Source organism: Castor canadensis, chromosome 4, assembly GCF_047511655.1.
Source record: "Castor canadensis chromosome 4, mCasCan1.hap1v2, whole genome shotgun sequence".
Classification (NCBI taxonomy): domain Eukaryota; kingdom Metazoa; phylum Chordata; class Mammalia; order Rodentia; family Castoridae; genus Castor; species Castor canadensis.
This window is the reverse complement of record NC_133389.1, coordinates 84,535,725-84,560,385: the sequence shown is the minus strand read 5'-3', so window position 1 is coordinate 84,560,385 and position 24,661 is coordinate 84,535,725. Positions and strand designations below refer to the sequence as shown.

At 40.1% G+C, this 24,661-nt stretch overlaps 2 protein-coding genes across 4 annotated transcripts in view; one reads left to right on the top strand and one right to left on the bottom strand.

Moving 5' to 3' along the window:
• Positions 1-24,661, bottom strand: part of Ccdc93 (CCC complex scaffolding subunit CCDC93) — a 175,226-nt gene that overhangs the window by 65,971 nt on the left and 84,594 nt on the right. For 2 of the 3 annotated variants that reach the window (XM_074070569.1, XM_074070570.1), the window contains exons 1-5: positions 15,539-15,745; positions 11,372-11,485; positions 9,444-9,538; positions 3,619-3,730; positions 336-434 (exon numbers count right to left, since the gene is read on the bottom strand). In XM_074070569.1, coding sequence (XP_073926670.1) covers positions 336-434; positions 3,619-3,730; positions 9,444-9,538; positions 11,372-11,485; positions 15,539-15,580 — 462 coding nt within the window. In that variant the 5' untranslated portion in view covers positions 15,581-15,745. Of the gene's footprint in view, positions 1-335; positions 435-3,618; positions 3,731-9,443; positions 9,539-11,371; positions 11,486-15,538; positions 15,746-24,661 lie in introns of those variants that run through there. The other variant, XM_074070571.1, reaches the window with a different exon arrangement.
• Positions 15,128-24,661, top strand: part of Insig2 (insulin induced gene 2) — an 82,496-nt gene continuing 72,962 nt past the window's right edge. Inside the window, exon 1 of the mRNA XM_074070574.1 lies at positions 15,128-15,236. The gene's annotated coding sequence lies outside the window, so the exon portion shown is untranslated. The remainder of the gene's footprint in view (positions 15,237-24,661) is intronic.

Genomic DNA, 24,661 nt, shown 5'->3' with positions numbered 1-24,661 from the left:
TGTCTTCTCTTCAACAAAATTAGAGATAAGGGCAGAACAGATTCTGCCTGGAAGTGAGGGGAGGTGGGGGAGAGTGGGAGGAGGCAGGGGATAGGGGGGGAGAAATGACCCAAATAATATATGCACATGTGAATAAATGAATTAAAAAAAAATAAAGTATAGTTCTAATGAACCACAAGGTCGCTTTTCAATGCTGAGGTGAGACCAAGATGGGCAGAGATGCCAAGGTAGGAGTGAGGTACAGGGAAGCCTGAGCTGATGCTGCTCCTACCTGGGAGTCTCTGGGTATGCATGCGTGCCCTCAATGAATAAGAAAAAAAGAGCACCATACTGACCTCTGGAAGACTATAGGTTTTCTGGAACTGTGATATGGAGTAGGAGCGGATATAGTCACCCATCTCTTCTTTTGTTTCTATAGCTCGTTTCACCAGCCACTGGGAAAGAAAGTGAGGAAATGTGAGTTGATAGGAACAAAATTCCACTGCAGTGAAGGCCCACTCACAGACAGCACACCTTGTGAACTCAAATTGGCAAGGTTGAACTAACCAGATGATAAGAAACTGCTAACATAGGCATGTGAGATGAGAAAACCCAGTGCAACCAGTGCTAAGTCGCTGCACAGGCACTTTAAGGCTATACTCTCATCCCCAGGCCTCAGTCTGCCTCTCTATGAAGGGAAGAAAATCAGTCCCTTGATACTCTTAATTGCACAGAACTATAACAGGAACAAATAAAAGCACAATATTAGAGAGCTTTGTAAACAGCTAAAGCACAAGGCATTCCAGTGGCAGATGGAACTGTAAACATCTCTTTCCTATGCTACTTGCACCACAAAAAGCGGAGGAGAGTGCCACAAAGAACAACTAGGACAACTCCTGGAACAGTTGAAAAAAATCCCCATAGTACTGAAATTAGAGAACAGTATATGCTGAGTACAGAACCTAAGGCATTAGATTAACTGATAACAACATTCTCTACTAATCCTATGACATTCTAAGGCACACTGTGCTGGCTGAGTTTTACAGAGTCTAAGTCAGAGAAACTATGCAATTTGTTATTGATCTGTAGCTGTAATGATGCAAAGCTGGGAGTCACAGCTCTGAGGCTCTTCCACAACAGACAACTGGACAAGTGGGTTTTAGTACGTGAATCCCAGCTCCACTGTACTGATATCCAGAAGCAATTACTCTCAACTCTTAACTTTCCTCAACTTAAAACTCCAGAGACCTCCTGGATAGTAAAACTGTCATAGCTCCCCTCACACAAGAAAACTATCTACTTTACAGAATTCAAGTCCAACACAAAAGAAAAAAAGTGTCCTAGAACGGCCAGTAGCTGGAAGTTAGACCCATTCTTTCCCCTGCAGGTGGTTTTCAGAGAGTGTTGCTAGGCTTTGCCAAGTGGTGTGAACAGGAGAGGTTATATCAGACAGATAGGCTAATAGTTCCCAATTACTAGTCTATGGCTGGTCTTTTGCTAGTGCCCAGAAAATAATAGAAGAAACTTTCAGGAATGTATGAGTTTTTCATAATGTTAAATGTATTCAATTTGAAGGACGGTCCTCTGTTTTCAGATCATGCATTAAATGGGCTATCTTTTAGGATACGATAGAGAAAGAAAGATAGAAGTTACCTTTGAAAGTGTTCTTGCCCAGCAAACTACCAGTGCTAACCCCAAGTCAGTCTCCAGTTTTAGGTCTGTGAAATGGGAAATCTGATAATCACTAACCTAGGCTCTCATGTCTAGGTAAGAACTGCTCTAGCACTGCATTCATAACATCCACAGAACCTCAAAATGTTCGATCTGACTGTAGAAAATCATTTCCCACTCATCTTCTCATATCTGGACTGGATTTTTTGCTGCCAGTGTTCTAGTGTAGAGATGCAGGCTTTAGGTGGAAAGGCAACAACTTCAAAGTATGACAGTGTTGGAGGTTTCAGTGATCATCAACATCAGGCCCTGAACTCCCTTTTCACAAAAAGGATCAGGTACCATCTCCTTGCATCAGAGAAAAGACGATTAAACTCTCAGCCTGAAACTTACAAATTTCATTTATAAATTTACAAAATTCATGGCATTTGATTTGAAGTCTAGAAAATAGACTAGATGCATTTAATGTAGTACTTACTAAGATGAGGCAGTGCTTCATCTAACTTCTATACACATATCAACTTACTTCTCAACCTACCAGAAAGGTACCATTACTAGCTCTAACAAATGAGAAGTTAAGTCATTTCTCAAGGTCATTCAGCTAGAAAGTAGCAGAGTGAGATTTAAACTTAGTCTCTGTTCTGAATTTCTACACTCTATGACCTTAACATGGAACTAGAAGACTTTTCTGGAAAAGACGGTACAGCTTTCTCCGTGGCTGCAAGAATGGCAGAATGAAAAAGGAACAAGGCTTGGAGACAAGGAGGTTACATTGGTATCTTTGTCCATTCACTCTCTGCCATTTAGCTAACTGATCAACCTTGTAGTCCTACTTTCTTCAAAGATAAGACAGGAATTGTAACAGATGATCTGAACACTGTTAGGTTCAGACACAAGTAGTATTCCCACAGAAGGGAAAAAACATGCATCCCTCTGTTTCTTCTCTTTTCCAGGAGCCTTAAAGGGGAAGCCCAGAAGTAAGAACTGCATAGAATATAGGAAGCTATATAGCACAGCCTGGGGGAAAAGCCTGTAGGAGAGATGTTTCCAATGAGATATTAGTAATCAAAGACTACGTACCTACAAATTAATTGCCAGACTTTCTGTTAGATACTAGAGACAAAACAGTGATGGTGCCTACAGTCATGAAGCTTACAGTAAGATACATGGCTTCAAACTGTAAGAAGGAAGATTCCTGAGAAGGAAGGAAATACGGCTATACAAGGGGATCTAGCAAAGGAACCTGTTCTAGATTAGGAGGTCAAGGAAAGCTTTCTGAAGAGGTTTGGTAGAACTAAGATGAATATGAATTAAGTATGTAAGGAGAGAAGGGAAGAGCAGTCCAGCACAAGGAGCTAGCATATGCAAAGGCCCAGTGACAAGAGGAATTACAAGTATGGGGAAATCTGAAAGAAAGTTAACTGGGGTAGCCAGACATGGTGGTACATGCCTGTATTTTAAGCATTTGGAAAGCTGAAGTGGAAAGATCACAAGTTCAAGACTAGCCTTGGCTACATAGTGAGGGTGGAAAAGAAGGAAGAAGGAGAAGGGAGAGGGAAAGGGAGGAAGAGGAGGGGAGGGGAAGGGAAGGAAGGAAGGAAGGGAGGAAGGCAGGCAGGCAGGCAAGAACAACAACAACAACAAACAAAGAAAAGGAAGGAATTAAATGCTAAATAGTATATCAGAAGAGATCAGAACACAGAGGGCTATGGAGTTCTATCTTTACCAAAAAAGTATGAAAAGGCACTAATAGGAACATTCAAATATCCTAAGAGGTAACAGTATAAAACTAGGGCATATAGAATACCAGCAGTCTTTTGAGAATGACAACAGAAAACACTACCATGTCCTGCTAAACCAAATCCACACAACACCCATTAGACAAAATTCAGGCCAGACAGCCCAAAAGCCACACCTATTGCATGAATCCTAATTTTCAGAGGCAAGAAACCACACAGAAGATCTCACCTGCACAACAGGAAATATATGAATAAAATCCATCCCCTGGATCTGGTGGGGCTCCAGCTGGTGTGGACACTTCATCCTCGGAAGGACTGAGACAATCTTTTCTGACAGAGCTCTGTCCAGAAAAAACAAGCACAGAGTAAGAACACACTGAACAGCCCTAAAGACATTTCTCAAGTCTGGGACACATCCCAGGACAATCTGGGGCTACTCAGTGCAGTGCCATGCCAGTGCCAGAACATGACCACGTTTCTTCCGGCTAACTGCAAAGTCAGAAAAGGAAGCACAGTTTAGGAATGTGCATGTAAGGTTCAAAAACTCCCTTTACCCTTTAAGATTTTTGTTCTATTTACTTTTTTGATGTTATAATATTTTTGTTTATTTATTTTGGTACTGGGGATTGAACCCAGAGCCTCATGCTTATGAAGCAAGGGATCTACCACTTGAATTATGCCTGTGGCCTACTGTGGGTTTTTTGTTTGTTTGTTTGTTGAGATAGTCTGCAAACTTTGCCTGGGTTGAACTCAAAATTCTCCTACCTCTGCTGGGATTATAGGTCTGAAACACCATGCCCAGTATATTTTTGTTTCTCTATGAAATGATGGTGTTGTCAAACATGGCAGTTACACTTGTAATGCTTGTATGTGATAAAATAAAATGTTATCAATGCCCCATATTCTTTTAAATTTCATTTTAGTGATTTACTTTTCCATAAGTCTAGGAGCCTAGATTATACACTTTTAAAAAAATCATTCTAAAAATCATTTGAGCAACAAATCTTCACTAGACTCTGACAGGTGACCAGAATATTAAGAAAAAACATGGGCTCTCATTCCCAAAGGAAATGTTTGGTTTTCTCCATTCTGGTACAAAAATATTTTTTAAATTAATAGTAGCTTTTGCCCTTTAAAAAATATATATATTCTAAAATCAATCCTATATTTCAAAGAATTCTTATTTCCACAGAAAGGAGAGATTTTATACTTTGTGTAAGGACTCTCTGACCTCTCTCCCAACAACTTGCCTTGGCCACCTCCAATGGAATAGCTTCAATGAGATGGGAGAAACCATCCTAAGATCCTAGAGCATTCTTCTACCTAGGTCAGGAGTGAGCATCCACTTCCTGCTGAGGACACTGCTCAGCTCAGCCTGCACACAATCACAAAGAGAGGAATATCTACATCCCATGAGAGGGACATAAGGGAGTACATTTTCTGCCTCTTCCTCCTCTTTTTTCCTCCCTAACAGAAGGGAGGTAAGGTGAGATTGATCTAAAAGGCCTGGGAGGAAAAAGGAAAGTGTCGTGTGGCTCTCAGCCACTCCTGTAGCACACTTTCTAAGTAAAGTGCCTTTAGCACAGTGCATTTTTAATCCCATGAGCTAAGTGGCCAGACCTGTAGGGAAGTCTATGACTGTCTAGGTTTACTGGGGGCTTGGATAGGATAGTGTGGTAGGGAAGTATTAACAAACCCAGTTGGCAATAGATTTAGACCTTCTCTCTGATAAGCTTTACTTTTTAATTTTGATCTCCATCAGACTCCCTTGCCTATTTCTTAACTTCTTTGAAACCTGTGAGAGAAAAAGATGAGTGTTTAACTGGACATGCTACCTAAATCTCAAACTTGGCAAATGAAGAGTCTTTCCTTAGTTACACTTTGATTCAATAGGGAGAGATCTCCCTCTAGTGGCTACAGATGTATGGGGTTACATACAGTTACGGATTGTCAGTAGAGAATAATTTTAGTAGCTTAAAATCTAGAGGTTGGGACCCCAACACGATTCAGTCCAACCCCCTGCCTTGAAACACAGTTCTTCTTTGTTACTGCTCAGAGCCAGCCTACTCATACAGTTCATAATAGCCCTAAGGGAAAGATATAGCAGGTCATCTCAGGGTTTACAACGCTCTTAAACCAGCCTCCCAGAAATCACTCCCAAACTGAGCAGCTGAAGGAAGTAATACTGCCAGGGAGGAGATGTGGAAGGAAATAGGCAGACCGGGGCAGGGTGACAAAGTTAGGATGACCTGGAGCCTCCTAAAAATCAGGAGAAGGAACACTGCAGAGGTCAGCAGGCAGGCTTCTTAGCCTAAGATTTTAACACACCCACTTGTCATTATGAGCGCTTAGACTGACTCAATTTTATTTACTGTTAAGATGGGGTCTCACTGTGTAGTCCATGCTGGCTTCAAATTTGCTATGTAGCCCAGGCTAGCTTCAAACTCAAATCATCCTGTCTCAGCCTCCTAAGTACTGGGATTACTGACATGTACCACCACACTCAGCCAACTCCTTAGTTTTTAAGAGGAGTTTTCTTCTCCACTACAAGTGGTTTGAAAGCAAGTGAATTAAACCTGGATCTGAATCCAGACTTCCTCACCCACTCTGGGATTTCTGTCAGGCAAGTTACCAGGTCCATCTGGTCCAGTACTACTATCATAAAATGAAGAGTAATCTGTCCTGCCTATTCAAAAGTTGCTGTGAAGGTTAAATAATAAAATGCATGTGTAAGTGCGAGGAACACAGGTTCACATTTCCTAGAACCCTCTTCCCTCAAATCTTTGCTTCCATATCATCCTACTTAAAAACCTCAACTATCTTCTACCTGATGTCTATCCCCATTTTCTTCCCTAGCTTTCATTGTCTCCTCTGCATATGTTACTTCTATATAAAATCTACCTAACTGTTGCCCATGGTCTGTCTCCCCCCCTACTAATCATAAGCTCCATGAAAGCAGAATATTTTTCATTAGTGTACCCAAATTCCCTACAGTAATGCCTGACCCACAGTAGCAACCAGATAAACACTTGTTGAGTGAATAATAAATGGAGATGTCTTTTGACTGATATTTTGAACTTTTTCCTTTAAACAGCATTATGGTCCACAGGATTATATTTCCTTTTCTCTGGTCCCATTACAGTTCTTAGTTATTACTGTAAACAATGATTATAGATTTACTTTTAGAATCTACCTATAGATAAAGCACGGACAATTTGTTATCAGAAGTATCATGCCCTTATCATTTTAAAGAGAATATTATTATAGGTGGAAGTTGCGAGCAGAAGATCAAATAAAGATGCTGAAATATACACTCTAAGTAGTTAGAACCCAGGCGAAACTGTCTTTTACTAATGGATCAAAAATAAGAAGCCTAAAAATTACTCAGGCAACTATAGAAACAGCTAATAATTAAAAGACTGGAAAAGGAGGATGAAGGGAATTCACTGGCACCTAGGTAAAGCTAATTTCCTGTTCCCATCAGACTTTAATGAAACAGAGATACATCATAGTTGGCAATGTAGAAGGGACTCGAGAAGAATCTAAAAACTTAAAACAGATGAAAATGGTTCGTTCCACAGAATAAAACCAGCATGTAGAACGGAGAAGAAATGAATGTTTTGTTCCTTTTGATAGAATTTGAAATTTGTAGCCTATATAATAAAAATAAATAAATAAATATCTACCTCTGTATTTGGTCCAACAGGGAAGAGAAGGATGACACACCTGGGCTCTGTGCACTGCTTCCCAGGAAGGACCTTACACTACAGGTGGCTTAATGAGAAGCCACAGACCCAGAGTAGCAGATGCTAGAAATGCAGAGACTTGCTTTTCATGGTTAGCACTAATGAGCACATGCAACTGTGTTGTAAGCAATGTTTTTTTTAATGAGGAGCCTTGAGAGAGTCCTTTGGTTTTAGTATTAAGAACTTCTGCAATTCTCAGGGATCTTACTGTGTTTTTCTCTTTTTGTTGGCTGCCAGAAAGCTTAGGACCAAATCTTTGACCCATCCTAGAAAAACAAAGCATTTGTGGCCCATAGCTCATGTGGTACCCTGACTTTTGTCCCCACATTTTTTCCTTTGCTTTTCCACCATCACTGCTTCATGTGCATATTTATACACTATCTTTAATCCTTTTAGAATTTTCCCCCCTCTTAGAAGAGGGTACTGCTTCAGAAAAATGGATAGAGTAAGGCACAAAAACATTTATGTACCTGAGCTCACAAATCCCATCTCTTACCGATAAGGGAAGAGAGGCCCAAAGGAGTGACCTGCCCAAGGTCACAGCTGCTGATGCAGGCCTGGGAGTAGAACTGGCTATCCAAACAATCTAGTTAAATGGTCAAGCCTCTGATAAACTATAAAAGACTGGGCAGATGACATCTCAAGCAAGGAGCCGGTGCCCTTAATGATGGATAAAATGAGGTAAGGAGGAAGGAAAGAATCTCCTTCCCTCCTGCAATCAACTTCCACCCAGATTACTGTTTTTGGAAAGAGATAAACTAAGTAGTCAGCAGAAACTCTGATCAAGAAAAAGAATTAGATAGCCTGAAAATTAAATGACTCTTACATACTAGTTGTATTACTTTGGCTTCATTCAGTCTCAGTTCCATCTGTAAAACAGGGATACTATCTATTGCAATGAAAATTAAAACATATTAAGCATCCAGCACAACTTATGGCACACAGTAGACACTCAAAAGTGATTTTCCCACAGTCATGCTCATTCATGTATGTGTGTCTATGGCAGCTTTCACACCACAACATCAGAGGTGAGTCACTGTGACAGAAATCAGAGGCGAAGCCTGAAATATCTCCTATCCGGACCTTCACAGAAAAAGTTTTCTGACCCCCTGATCTAAAGTAGAAATTGTCACAGTGTATTGTGGTGTTTATAACACATGTAAAAATAAACCTACAGCACAAAGGCTAAGAAGAAGGAATTAGTAGTGTTGTAAGGCTCTTACCATGTACAGGAAGTAGTATATTATTTGAAGATTGACTGAAACATTTTAATTGTATATTATGATACTATATTTTTATTTAAAATTGTAAATATTAAGCTGTCACTAAGTTAAAAAAGAAGCATAATTAAATAAGCCAGGAATAAAGATAGAATTGAGCCACAGAAAAATACCCAATGAATGCAGAAGAAAGAAGGAAAAAGAGAGGAGCAAAGAAAAAATGGAACACATACAAAACAAGTAGCAAGAAGGTAAATTTAAACTCAACCATATCGTAGGTACATTAAGCACAAGTACTCTAAACATATCGATTAAAAGATGCTATCACACTGGCGAAAAGAAGTTAACGCCATGAGAGCTACAATGAAGTCAGAAAAATCACAGTAAAGAATGTAAACATTATACCATCAGATGCTAAGCAAAACAAAGCTGGAGTAGCTACATTACTATCAAATATAAGGAGGCTTCAGAACAAGAGGATAAAGAAGACCACTACAAAATAAAAAGGAGATCTGTTCACCAAAACAGAGGAGCAACAAGGTTTATCTGCCAGTTCTTCTCTTCATTACATTCTTAGAGAGATGTTAATGGCATGGACAATTTGTTCACAAAGTCACACATAGGGTTCTGGAACAAATTTATTAATATCTTCTGACCCAGTTATATTTTCTTAGTTTAATACTATTAGTTTGTATTATCTAAGCAAATAAATAGTACATAAATAGAAAAAAAAAAGAAAAAAGCACAAAACAAAACATACTCTGAGACAAGCCAAATCTCAAAAAGTAACCAAGCTGGGGCTAAAAGTATTGGAGTTGATACACATGTAGACACTTAAGAATTATTAGAATAAAAAAATCTGGGTATGGTGGTACATCCCTGTAATTCTAGCACTTAAGAGGATAGGAGGATCATGAGTTCCAGGCCAGCCTCAAAAATAAGTAAAAATGAAATAAACACAAATACAACATGAAAAAGAATATGAACATGAGACATACAATTACCATTTCCTCCAAAAAGTTCCCTTTCCTCTGCTTTATGCTCTTCTGTTTAAAAAAAAAAACAACAAAAAAACCCAAATAACTTACATTTTTTGACCTATTGTAGAGTTTTCCTGAAAAAGCAAATCAACATCTACATCGAAGTTGCATGTGGTGATACACCAAGTCATTCCTCCTACTACCTGTAAGAAACAAGGAAAAGTACTTATTTTCTCTTTCTAGTTCAGGGAAAGGGAAAGAAACAGAAGGCAAATTATAAACAGTTCTTACAGATATCACGAAAATACCAAATTATGTATCATTAGAGGTAATGTGTTCTCCTTACCTATGATTCATCTAAAACAGCACTGTTAAAACTTTCTGCAATGATGGTAATGTGTTATGTAACTTCACTGTCTAATACAGAACCTACATGTGGCTACTGAGCACATGAAATGCTGCTAAGTATGACTAAGAAGCTGACTTTTATTTTAAATGGATATATCACACATAGATTCTTTTCATAGTGAAGGGAGCAGACATTAACTCTTAGCTGAAAGATTTCTTAACCCTGTTTCTGTTAAGTTTCAAATCCAGAGGAATTATGTGTTTTACAGACTAAGCACATGGCATCAAGGCTGACACTTTCTGGCTCATAATTTAATTTCCATACATGGTATAATCTTCATCTACCTAATGGAGATGAGAATCACTGCTCTACATTGCTTATAGAATTTCTCGGAGATGCAAATGACACTTAAGCTAAAGACCCAATCTGAAACAAAATCCTTTTCAGATATAACAGTAAATCTCATTTCTGGCCATGTTTTAGACTTGTAAGATGTCCAGTACAATATAAATTCCATGACTCTAGCCCAGACAGAATTAACCCAAAGTTCAATGGGTGAAGCCTGGACACGTGTGTTGTAAAACCACTCAGGTTCACTGTTACGCACAGTCAGGACTGTAACCCCCTCGAATACTCAGCACTGGTTTCCCAAAAATTTCCTGATCTGCTGTCACTGATGCTTCCCAAGCACAGTCCACTACAGCATTTACTGCATCATGCCGTTTATTCTACACATACTGGTTTACTTGTCTTTCTTCTCTTCTCTACTAAAGTCGTGCTCTTTGAGTGCGTGCAGGGATATTGTTTTATCTCTGTGCCTTCAACAACTATTATTATGTCCTCTGTACAATAATTGTTCACAGTACTGCTAAATTAAAAGATTCTATCCCATAGTGACTTCTCCCTACTCCAAACTCAGAACATTTGCCATCCATAGAGTATCTGTGAATTGTTTGAGAGCATGTTGACATAGGATAACTAATTATTAACTATGTTATTTGTTTTGTTTTGTTGGAGGGGGTGTTGGCAGTACTGGTGCTTGCTATGCAGGCATTCTATCACTTAAGCCACTCCACCAGCCATTTTTGTACTGCTGGGTTTTGATGTAAAGTGTTGCTTTATGCCAAGGTTGGCCTGGATCGCAGTCTTCCTATCTGTGCTTCCCTGAACAGCTGTGATGACAGGTCAACCACCATGCCTAGCCATTGGCTGAGATGGTGTCTCATGAACTTTTTGCCCAGGTTGGCCTCAAACCTCAATACTCAATACTCCTAATCTCTGCCTTCCAAATAGCTAGGATTATAGGTTTGAGCCACTGTACCCAGCTTAACTACGACTTTTTTTTTTTACATAAACTTCATAATGCCCATCTGAACTGTAAATTCCTTGAATGGAAAAATTATTTTTTGCTTGTTTTCATTTCCTAAAAGTTTGTGCATAAGAGGAATTCAATTACATCTACTTACAGTTACTTTCTTTGAATAGGAAATTCGAAAATGTCTATAATGGTTCTACAGTTACTTTCTTTGAATAGGAAATTCGAAAATGTCTATAATGATTCTGCATTAGGGAGAGTGGAAATATAGAAATGGAGGAAGTAAAAATGCAATCTCTTCCTCCTTTCCCTGTCATGGTTAATCATGCCATCGATACGAATAATGTAATGGCTAAAAAGGTTTTCTCTTACCTTGTCAAAAGGTGACAAGCCTTTAATTCTTGCTCTAAAATACCCAGCAGCAACCAAGAGTTCCAGAATTTCAGTCAACTTGACATTTTGTTCCTCATCTTCTCTTGTTTCTACCTAAAACAAGAGATACAAGTGTGGATGGTAAACAATATCTTGAAGAAAGGGACATCAAGTATATTCCCCTGATGCCACAATCTCTTTGCCAAGGGGCAGGTGACACTGGCTGAATCATTGCACCAGATTCTCTGTGTAAATTCAATAAGCATCATTCAGTGTTCCCAGGATCCCAAAGAATTGGGTCCCCAGCACTCAATGAGCTGTTTATTGCCAAAGGTAGAGTGAGAAGACTATTTATCACATGCTAAAGGAGTCCAGGGAAAAGGAAGAATAAAGCACATTATCTTCTTCCTTAAAACATGGCTTTTTTACTTTTTTTAAGATGGTCTTTTGCCCCAGCTGGCCTCAAACTCAGGATCCTCCTGCCTCAGCCACCCAAGTGGCTATCCACTACCACTGCTGGCTTTAACACACAGTTCTCTTGACAGGATTCTCAACTAAAATCATAAGCACCTTACAGACAGAAAAAGGTATGTTTTTTTAAACTTTATACTCACCTGACAGGAGAAATAAGAACAAAGGAGGGAATTCAAATACGTATCCCTCCTTTCACTTTCCTTTTTGATCTTTAAAGCAAATACAAGGAAGGCTTTGAACCCAGATATGCCACATAATAGGATTGCCTTAAAGTAATGAATTCATCTAATACATGTAAACTGGAATTTGATTTAATTTTTTTCATTTATATACTTCTCTCATCCCAGGTATTTATCTACTACTTAAATCTGTATAAATATTCTAGTACTTTTGTGTCTAGTAGTTTTACTTTCATGAACTACCTTTCCGTTCTTCCATTACAGAAAATCAAAAAACACCTTTCTACATAAAATAACACCAAGCATCCTGGTACAAACTCTCACACTCACCTCTGACTACTATTTCATGCAACAATGTCTGTGAATCCTTTCTTTGCTATGCATATTACATTTGTCCATGCCTTTTATTCATATTTCATGCCATAACTATTACAACTGCCTCTCAATCTTTCTGCGTTGTGAGTTTGTCTTGTTCAATCTTTCCTAAAGCTTTCACATCATCCTACCTTAGCTCATCCCCAACCCCCTAACACAATGCATCATAGACTGTCTATAAAATAAACTCTAATTTCTTAGTTTGACATTCAGAGCTTTGGCTGCAGCCTATCTTTTTAGTTTCCTCCTTTATCTCCCCCAAAATAATCTGAACATGGCTGTGGCCTATGTAGAAAAGCAATGTTCATTCCCATTTCTGCACTGGTTATACCATCCCCTTTCTCTTGATATTCTCTAATCATTCAGAAATCACCTTTTAACTTTTAGCTCCTACTGGACACCTCTCTTTACAAATTTAGATGAAAACGGCCATCTCTACATTTCTATTTTATGTATAGTTCATGCCATTTTTACAATTATCAGTGTCTTTTGAGTAGCAGGTCTGGTGTTATGTATATACCTGTCTTTCCCATTGAACTGTTAGCTGGTTCAAAAGAAGACCTGTATATATTATACATGTGTGTTTACTCTTCTGCACGAAAACAACATTTTGCTCAAAGGACAGATTTGCTAAATACAGAATGACATGCCCAATCATTACATGAAGTGCATGACCTAAACCACTCATGCAGTAATGTTTCCATAATCATGACACTGATAATAGAAAGTCAATTTTATCTTGAAGTGCAAACTGTCAATAAAGGGAGAATACATATTAACATAAAGTTGAACATTCACTATTAAAGTGACTGACAATCCCTTGAGATGGGATAGGGTGGTGTGAGGGAAATGATAGCCATGGCCACTGTTCATTTTACTCATTCTCTCCACTCTCAAATGACCCGGTCTATCAAAGACTCTCAAAAAGATTAACTTTCACTAGTTCCTAGTTGACATACAAAAATAAAGACAATAATATTAATTGTTCACGTCTTCTCTTCTGCAAAAGATTTGAGATAGATGAGGAAACAGATGTTTCTCAAGTCTAGACAGTCAAGGAAAAGAAGATAAAGAACAGTTATGGTTTATGATGACAGAGTAGAAAAAAAAGATGACATATTTTCTTAAAACTCCTGGATATAAAATAGGAACTCTTCATTTCTTCAGTCACCATTTATCAGGACCACACTTCCAAGAAGAGAACAATACATCACAGGAGGATCATCATCCCAGCTCAACTCATACCTAAAGAACACCCACAGGCCACCTATTGCAGATGGACAACCTATACTTCTCATCCACTCATTTCCAGAAAGGAGAATTTAGTTTTGCAATGTAACAAGTAAGATATCTTTGGCACATGACACCGAATAGGGATGTTTGACTGCAAATTCACTTTGTAGATTAACATTGAAACAAAACAGAAAAGGACCACAAAAGCCACCCAGCTGGTTAATATATCCAGTTGTTAAAACTCTGATAAAGATGGCTGTGAGCTCTTAAATCAGGCCCAATAAATTTTCAATTACCTTGCACTTAGTTCATGTAAACTGGGAGAGAGGGCCAACTTTAGCTTACTTTCTTTCACATGCATACAGAAAGGGGTTTCAAAAATTGAATTTAATGAATTAACTGGACTAGTGACAGCTTGATGACAACTGGTCTTTGACAGCAATTTGATTATACTCAGCCTGACCTCCTCCTAATAGCCACGAACTGTCTTAACTTTTTGGAAAACACAGGCAAATCAGACCCTGCCTCCTAGCAGTCAGTGATGGGTTAAAAAAATACACCCACAAGTGCAAGTTGCCTATTATTTTAGAAAGACCTTCGTTGGGCTGGATGATTTAAGGTAGAACCTGGGAGAGTAGACCGGAGTCTACAGCAAAAGGCCAAGTAAAAACTTGAGAGACTACAATGAAAAACTGGCAAAGAAAACTTTAAATATCACAGTACAGATTCTTCTCTACAAAACCCTAGGTGAAATCAAAGGAAGATTTTCACCTAATGCAGAATTTCTGACAGTAAGCTTGCTAGGTGTTCTTAAAACAACAAGAAAATGGGCCTGCATTCTGGGAGCACATAATAATGACCATGCCAGTCTGTCCCCAGCTGAGCACTGAACACGGCGATTCTGCAATTAGTAGAATGAAGGAACTGAGGCATGCAGAGAATCAAGCCTGGCTATGGTAAGAGAACCACTCACCATGACAAGCAACCATGGTTGCTTCACAATCTTAGAAAGCAGGTAGAGGTGCAGCACGCGTTTCCCATTTCCCTCCAGAATCTTAAACTAGCTTTTTGAGTAAGCCAACTGAAAGGGAAGACAAATGCAAACCACCTAGCTAATGACAGATACTTGCAGCCCAAAGAAAATGAATGCACTTTCTCTTTATTCCGGGCCAACGTAGAAATCCAGGAACCACTTAAGAACCACTGAATGAGTACTTAATGACAAACACCTCTGGAAAGGCATCCACTATCTCCTGGAGAAGCAGCAACATTCCAGTCTACACAGCACCAACAGAGAGCGCGTCCCCACTCAGACACCACTCCAGTGCGTTCAAGGCTCCCGAAGTTCCTCCCGCCGCCCCGGCCTTGGTGGAATAAATGCAAGAACAGCAGCACTGCCTCCCACAGAACGGCGAGTGCGGCTGGCAGCCGGGACCGGCGGGCAAGCAGGGGGGTTGGTGGGGGGAGACAGTCACCCAAGGTCACCGCCCTCTGCACTCCCCGAGCCCGGACACGTCTCGTGACTCCTGCGTGCAGCAGCTTCGGCCCTTGGAGCACAACTGCAGCGCCAGGGATCGGGGGCAATGCACTGGACAGCGGGACAGGTAGGAGCCCGGGGCCGGTGGTGCGGGGTCGGGAGGGGGGACTGCTGCATCAGAGCAGCCCCCTCCGCCACAAGATACCCCCGGGAACCGCTCGAGGTTGCCCCCGCCCTGCCGTTGCCCCTGGCCACGCAGGGAGATCCGCTGTCTCTCCTCGGTGGTCAGGGCCGGGACATTCTCCGGGTGGACACACCTGAGGAAGGGGGTGGGGCGGCCCCAAAGCCCCGAAGGCCTCTCTGCGCCCTCGCCCCCCGGGCTCGGCCCTCTCCTCAGGAGCCGGGCGTGTCAGGAAGCGAGATCCTTACCTCCGGGAGACTCGGGCCCTCTGACCCCTTAGGCAAACCCATGATTCGGCTGGGTTGACGTTGGGAGGCAGCGAAGCCCGCCGAGCGCCTGGGGGAAGCTGTCCCTGCCGCCCAGTTGCTACCCTGGTGGAGTGCAAAGCGGAAACTTCCTCTACACCGCCGCCACCGGCACGGGCGCCGCAGCCCCTTGGAGCATGCGCGCTGGGGAAGGAACGCGGCGCCACTGCGCCTGCGCAAGGGCTTCCGGCCAGACTGGGCGGGGCCAGGACAGGGTTCTGCCCCGCCCGGGCCGAGGCTGCGCAGGGGGTTCTGGTTTTCCTCCGAGGCACTGCGTAGAAGGTGGTTTTCCTGCATGGTTAGGGCATCTTACATTGCGGCTCCCTTCCTTGCCTTGTCGGGTCATCGGATCCCCCAAAAGAGTCCAGTTTTCTACTCAAGCCGGACTTCGGAATCTTTCTAAGCACCCGGGTCGGTCCGAGCGCGGATGAGCTTGGGGATTATCCAGGTCCAGTTCCAGCTCTGTTTAATTCTCACTTCTCCGGGTGTGGACCACGGGCGGAACCCCCTAGGAAAGCGTGCTTTTTGGCCAGTGGCTCCGCAGAATCGTCTTGTTCCCAGGGAACCTCTCTTGGGACAATGCCTCCACCCACCCCATTCAGGTTTCTGGGTCTTCCTGGAGGAAGTACGTCCGTGAGAACCCGGACTCCTGTGCTTTTGTCATTTTAGCTGCCGTATCAGTTATAGAATGTACCCCTTGTCTGTCCCAGAGAATGGCAGCTGTATAAAAGGGTTTTCTCTCGCGCCAGGGTCTTTCCCTATGTTTTTAGAGATGAAGACAAAATTGACTTAAGTGAATCTTTTGCTGTGGAAGAGATCCTACTGAGGGGAAAGGTGAAACTATGAGCACTTTGAATCAAAGAGGTTTTATATTTAGTTTTTTCCTTCTTTGCATCCCTAACATCTTAAAAAGGGGCTGCTAAATAAATGTTTGTCCTTGAAGGACTTCTTTACAGTTTTCTTTTTTCTCCTCCTCTGTTTTTTCCTGGCAAAACGGAGGCTTGGCACAAGTGGATGGAAGGGCCCTTTTGTTCTTGAATGTAACTAGTAAATATGACACAAAGCTATGTGCCATCCCCTGTCACCAGTCCTCAATAATTTGAGAAATCTGAATGTGCAAGTTAAGTTGTTAAAATAGGAGCCCTCTCCTGGGTTGTATGAAATCTCACTCTCACCCATTGTGAAGCCAATAAAACTCAATTCCTAAACTGTTCACGCTCATATCTTCCCAAATATCTTATTTTTGTAGACTTAAAACTGTCTATCATTGAAATGGAATAGGTTGAGAAAGAATGGAGAATGATAATTATTTGTGGCCATTATTTGGTGATCAGATAGGTACTGATGCCTTGGGTCAGATAGTAAATTTCACAGAGCAGGCAAGCCTAAATAGCTGTATATAAAGCAGTCCAGGGCAAAGAGCCTAGGAATTAACAGAACTCAGGGAGGCTGTATCTCAGGTCCCCTGTTTTAAATAACCATGAACAGCTAACTTTCCCAGTAAGAAACGGTCTCATTTTATTTTATCTGTTGATGGTATCAGAGTAGGGTTAATAGCATGCTATTTTTTTTAAACAGATATTATGCCGTTTCTTGACATGGCAGCAGTCAAGACAGTTTGAACAACACATATTTAAGAGAGGCACCCTTAAACAGCCTTGAAAGAAGAACATAAAAAACATGACAGAGAATTATGAAGAATCTTAGATAAATACTGTATTCTCACTCTCCTCTGGTGCCAGGTACTCCTTAGTGGACTATTTACAGATCAGAAATCCATCAATTTTGTCCTTCCTCTACACATTCAGTACAGAACTATGTGATGTTTTTCTAATTGCGAGATTCTCTGGAGCCTCACAAATACTTCCCACTTCCAGAATAAAAGAGCACATGGTAAAGAAGTCCCTATTAGGATCACCTCTATCCTGGATGAAGATTTCTATAAAACCTCAATCATTCTGTTTCCAGGCTTCTGACAATCCTACTACACTGGGCTCTTGCTATGATCAAGGGGAATCATGAAGCACTACAGCAGGAAGGAACCTTAGAAGGCATCCAGTTAAACAACAGGCATCCAGAAAGTAGAATGACACAAGTTACACAGCATGTGAATGGCAATATTGGGACCAGAGGTCAGATTTCTGATTCACAATGTACTGCTAGTCATCTATCCATTCATTAACATTACCGAGTCTCTTCTATGTCAGTGGCTCTCAAACTTGGCTTCATGTTGAAGTCACCTGGTTTCATCCTCAGAGAATGTCTGATTTAATTGACTGGAGGAGAGACATGAACATTGTACATTTTTAACCCTTAGAATATACTGTTTGGGGTTGGTGGAATAGCTCAAGTGCTAGAGTGCCTACAAGTGCGAGACAGAGTTCAAACCCCAGTACTGCCATAAAAAGAGAATATATTGTTTTTCTACAAGACTTCATTGCAAGTACAATGTTTCTTCAAAGAGCGCAGTGGAACAGAAAATGCAAATCCATAAACCAAGAGTCTTTAGATTAAATGAATTTATTCTGAAAATGCTTAATTGTATGCTGGTCTATTCTCAAGTAGTAAAATTTTACAATATATCCCGTAACATTTCTATAGTAAATAATAAAAGCACAGGTATTGCAAGCTGACTTAAACCCCCTCTATTTTGGACTAGTGGTAAAACAACCCAGTGTATACACAGACACACACACACACACACACACACACACACACGTGCGCGTGCACACGCGAATGAGTTCCAGAACATTTTTTTCAAACAAATGATAGTTTTATTAATGGATTCCAATAATTTATAACATTCTCTATCTCCTAGAAAATATGATACTCAACAATTTCTTGGTAAAGTGATTGAATAAGTAAGTATTTCCTATGCTAGCAGGGCAAGTGGATTTTTAAGCTTTCTTGGGTGATTCCAATGAACAGCCAATCTGTCAAGAATTTGTGCCAGAGCTGTTCTTGGTGCTGGAGCTATTACAGTCAACAAACTAGCTAAGATAATTACAGAAAGAAATTAGACATGTAAATTAATAAGATACTGTCAAGTAGTAACAAATGCTATTAGTGTGGGGGAAACCCAGTGTGATGGGTTAAGGAATAGCTGGAGTCAGAGTCTCTTAGAGGAAGGGGCCAGGATGGGGCTCTCCAGTGCTATTTGAGAGGAGACCTAAAACCTAAGAGGGCACATGAGGAGACCCCAGGGAAAAGCATTCCTAGCAGAAGAGGCATCTGAGGTGTTCTGCACAGCTTCCCTTTGCCCTTGCTTTCAGCCCCTCATGTTTGCTGCTTTATAAGGCTGACTAATAAGGACTTCATCAGCAGGGCCCAGGGTGTGAGGATGCTGGGTGTGGGTCCAGGGGCAAGGGTGGCTGAAGTGTGAGTCCTGGGGATTCAGGCTCTATTTGAGTTGTGGGACCTGGAGCATCAGATTCTAATAGTAATTTGGCAAATATACAAGAACTTAAAAAATATCCTTGGATACAATAGTTCTACTTTCATACCGCAATGCTACTATAAGAGAAAAATCTGAAAGCCATATAACTAGTCCATAATAAGGGCTGGTTAAATATATTATCGTATATTCATTTGGTGCAACATCACGTTGCCATTTGAAATGTGTGCTTCAGCAAGCCATGAAAGAAAAGAGTGAGAACTGAGAATATATAAATATTAACTGCATCTGTCTGTCAAGTTAATCATTAAAACATTTTAAAAGCAAACTGGGAAAAATGTTCATTGCCTGTGACAAGAAGTCTTACAAATGAGAAAGGAAAATATAATAGAAAAATGAGCACAAGGCTTGAATAGAGAATTCCTGAAGGAAATTATCTCTAAAAGTATGAAAAAGATCTCAGCCTCATTTTTAAAAGTTAAAATGAGGTATTTTCTTCATGGAAGAAATAATTGATGTTTTAAGGACATTAAACTAATGTCAATAGCACTCCCTAGTCATTAAGTTTTCACAATAGTTCTGGAAGGCAATTTGGCAAAATTCATTGTTCACCAATGAACATACCAATGTATACTAGGCACTGAGAAGAATTTTTAATGTGGCGAAGGAAGCGACTCAGTACCTAAGGGACATTTGGGGTTTTCAGAGTGACAGTCTATTGGTGCTGCTATGACAAAATGCCATAAACCAGGTGGCTTATAAATTATAGGAGTTTAATGCTCATAGTTCTAGAGGCTGGGAAGTCCAAGATCATGACACTGGCAGATTTAGTGTCTGGTAAGAGCCTACTCCACATAGATGGTCATCTTCTCACTATAACTCACAGGATAAAAATGGTGAGGGAACTCTCTGGGGCCTCTTTCGTAAGGCCGCTAAGGCCGCTAATCCCATTCATGATGGCAGAGCCTGGATCACCTTCCAAAGGTCCCACCTCCTTAAACCATCACTTTGGAAACTAGGATTTCAGCTTATGAATTTCAGGAGGACTCACATCACAGCAGAAGAAATACCAACATTTAGTTCCCAGCTGTCACAGATGTCAGACTGCCTGCAATGGTGTTGAGTCATAAGAATTTCCTTGACAAGAGGAATGTGGACAGATATGAGATGGTGCCAGTTCTGGGAGAAATATTAAGAACCACTCTGTATTCCCTCACTTCTACATTCATGCCATCGACGACAAGAACATACCCAGGCAGCCACTGCATCTTTGAATGAGCAACAGACAGAAGAGAAGGAAGAAACCTGAGAACTGAGCTCAGTGTGAGTGGAATATCAGTGTTTGCTGTAAGTGCTGAGATTTGCAGGTTGTTATCATAACATTACCTAAGAAACTGCACAAGGAAGAATTGTCTCTCCAAATGCCATAAGCACCTCAAACTGTCCCTGATAAACACTGGATACAGAAAAGGAACAAAATGAAGCTGTGGGATGAACAATCAACAAAATATCACATCAAAAATGATATAATTGCACACTGAAATTTAAGTGCCGTTATGATAAATTGATGGATGGGATGGAAAAGAGAAATAGGAGGAACGATTTTGAGTGGGTAGTCCATGTAAGTTTCTCCAGGGACCTAACATTTAAGATCTAAGGACTAATGAGAGTTAGGCACAGTGCAAGATGCACTTTCTAACTAGGATATGTGGGTGAACAGAGGAGGAGGAGCTGGTGAAGAGGAGGCAAGAGGGAACCAGCCCATGTGGGACCTGGGGGAGCACAGGAAGGGGTTTGGATCTACCTAAGCACAAAGATAATCATCAAAGGACTGATTTTGATTTGTTTGTTTAAATAAAAATTTATTTTATAAACATACAAGTCATATTATTAGTGTGATTCAACTTTTGGTCAATAGAAATGGAATTTCAGTTTCAAATATCCATAGTGTAAAGATTGCTCACATAAAGTTATTCCTACTCTCATTCCTGATATGGGGTCTGGGTTAGAAGCAACAACTGAAGAACTACCCTGCCTCTGTGTAGAAGTTGAAGGAAACAACTAACTCAGTTGAAATTTACTTCTCAATAGACTACAACATTATCTTTGGAAGTACAGGCTTATCAAGCTTCCATGTGAAACTAAATGAGAAAGAATTCAAAATGACCTTAGAAGAGAGACATAAGAAAATTCTGTTTTCTGGATTAATTTAAGAAACTTCTTCAATAAACATAAAATATATTATACTTCTATCTCAAAATCAAATACAATTTACACATGTATTTGTGTGTGTGTATAAAACCAGTGTGTGTTTTCCTCTTCCCTATTCACAAAGACTGCAACACTCCTGACACCAGATGTGTTTGTGGAGGGGGAGGATTTCTGCAACAGACACCTGCTGGGCATCCTATTATGGAATTCAGTTTTAACACTGCCTACCTGGAGACAGTCAGATCCCAGAGGTTGAAGACTCAGTGCCATAAGTCTACCCCACACTCCATTTCAGAGGCCAGTCACAAGCACAGGTTATGCCCTGTGCTTCTGACCAATCATTTGTAACTCAGAACTCCCATAATGCCCTCCTTGACTTTGATCAATTTGCCAGAGTGGTTCACAGAACTCAGGGAAACCCTTACATTTATTGGTTTATTATAAAGGATATTACAAAGGATACCAATGAATACCAGCTGAAGAGATGAACAGGGAGAGGTGTCAGGGAAGGGGCACAGAGCGCCATGCCTTTTCTGGGCATACAGCCATCCAGGAACCTCTATGTGTTCAGCTATCTGAAAGCCATTTTCATTTGGGTTTTATTGAGGCTTCATTTATACCGGCATGATTCATTACATTATTGATTACTGGCAATAAACTCAACCATTAGCTCCTGTGCCCTCCTCAGACATTGGCTGGAGCTAAAAGTCCCACCCCTCTAGTCAAGCCTTAGTCTGTGTGGTGACCAGACTGTCCTGAAGCTTCCTAAGGGTTGCTAGACCCCAGTCATCTCATTAACATACAAAAGACACTGTTACCACTCCAGAAATTCCAAGAATTGTAGGAGATATATGTCAGAAAACTGGGATGACAACCAAATATATATTTAACAGCATTATAGTATTGTAGATTTCTAAAATATTACCATAAAAACTTTCACATTTCTTAGCAATGACAAAAAAATTACTGCAGTATCTTTGGATTCTTTTATTAGACTTGATAAGAAAAACACATACTTCAGTCTATCTACAAATAGACTAGTACGAGTCACTAGTTTATGATTGAAAATAACTAAAATTACAAAATATCATGCTAAATATTGTAATACTAGCAAGCTGCTTTTTGAACTACTGTACCATCACTTACTAGCAATAAAAGTAACAGTAAAAGAAATCTGAATTACTTTGGTAAAGAGAGAAAAAAATTGTCTTGCCATGGTGGACTCATGATAAAGGCAGCATCAGCTTAGAAGGTGACTCCCTTCTATTTCCAGGTTGTGTGGACACAAGACAGAATCCACTGGTTGTAGCAGACACATTTCTTATTGCCAGTGGAATATGTGGTAAGCCAGCAAAGACTCTCAGCAGATAGAACTCTCAAGGGAAGAACAGAGGATCCCCTGTTCAAGAATTGCACATGCAGATGAGATATCCATGAGTGTCCATGGCAGTATTACTTGAAAAAGGAAAATACTGAATAAGATCTAAATGTTCATGAAAAGAAAAATGGATGTATCATTTGTGATATCTTCATACAGTAGTAAAAATGAACTAGAGCTCCATGTTTGAACAAGACCAAATTAAAAAATCATAAATACAGAGTTTTTAAAAAAGAAGAAATAATTCTTTGCCAAGTTTACATAGAATATAATATTATTCAGTGTTATAGATACAGAAGTGGGTGGCAAAAGTGAAAGCATGCATGAGAATTATGTTCATGACTGGTTTTCTATGGAGAAAGAGGAGGTGAAGAGGCAGCAGGAGGAATAGAGAACACCCCTTCCCATTATGCTGTATTTTCTGAGAAAAGATTATCTATTGAAAACATTGCAAAATGTCAATATCTGAGAAAAGCAGGTGATGAATTCATAGTTAATTCTATTCTTATTTTCTTCAAATTTTAATTACTTTATAATAAAATATATCAACAAAAAAGAAACAAAGCAGCCATAACAATGAGTTAAAAGTCAAACAGAGGAGGCAGAGTTTATCAACTCCTCTCTGGAGAAACTTGACTGTGACTAGAAGGAAAGAAGTAAGGTAGTTAGGGGCAGCATGACTGGTGGAAAATTTATTTCATTGGCTTATTTAAGTTTCTTTTATCAAACTGCAAATAAGAAGCCAGTTGAATAAAAAAGTTTAAAAACATAGACATGGAACTTAGAACCTTAATGCTTAGAAACCTCCCTCAAAAAAAAAAACATGCTTTCTCCCATTAGATTGTCAGCTCCTCAGAGAAGGACTTGGGCTGTGTGTATTATGTTTATCTGCCTATGTAGGGTCTGTCCTGAACAATTGCACCATGGATGGATGGGCAGATGTGGATGATGGATGGAAGGTTGCTACTTGTGGTCATATTAGCATAATGTGTACATCAGATTGGCCACCAGGTGGCAGATGTGACAGCCAATTATCCCTTCATATGACAGTTTCAACATTTTTCTTAAGTCAGGCTATATAAGCAAAATATGCCCAATATTGAGCAAATTAAAATTTAGAGATATCCTAGTATATATTGCTCTCTCATCTCAAGTATTAGTAGGTAAAGTTAGTTTTCTTTTAAGAAGGAGTTTTGGGTGCAAAAACTAACAAAACAAAACAAAATAAATAAAAAACTAGACAGTTGCATGGAATTGTGCTTCAAAAAGAATGTACTGCTGTATAGAAGCAAATACAGTAATCTTAAACTGACAGAGGCCACTGTGGGAAGGGGACTAGGAAGTAGTGAAGAGGTCTGGCAGAGACGAACCAATTTGGGTTGTAATACATATGTGCATAGTAACAACACTAGTAATGTAACTACATAGCTATCTTTATCTCAAACTAGCAAAAATGCCATGTTTTTCTTATTATCTCTTATGTTTTCTCTTCAACAAAACTGGAGAACAAGACGGCAAAACATGTTCTGCCTGGAAATGGGGTGGGGTGGGGGGGACCCAAATAATGTATACACATGTAAGTAAATGTAAAAATGACAAAGTAAAAATTTTTAAAATGTGCTGTAGTTTGGATCTGGAGTGTGCCCCAAGGGACCATGGTGCTAAAGACCTTCATGATTGGGAGGTGGTAGAAATTGTTAAGAAGTGGAGCCTAGTGGGAGGTTTTAAGTCATTTGAGGTGTGTCCTCGAAGGGGATTATGGGACACTGGTCTCTTTCTGTCTCTCACTTTTTGACCATGAGGTCAATAGGTTTCTACCACACACTCCCACCTTGGTGTGCTGCCAAGCCACATGTCCAAAAGTAATGGAGCCAAACAACCGTGGACTGAAACCTCTAAAACTGTGAGCCCAAATAAACTTTTCCCCTTCTTTAAGTTGATTATCTTAGGTATTTATTATAGTATCAAGCACAAAACTGAATAGGTAAGTCCATCTTCTCTTTCTCCTGAAATCCTACTACAATGGCAAACATACAACTCTGCAAGAACAAAGAGAATGGAGGATAAAACCAAAATACTATTA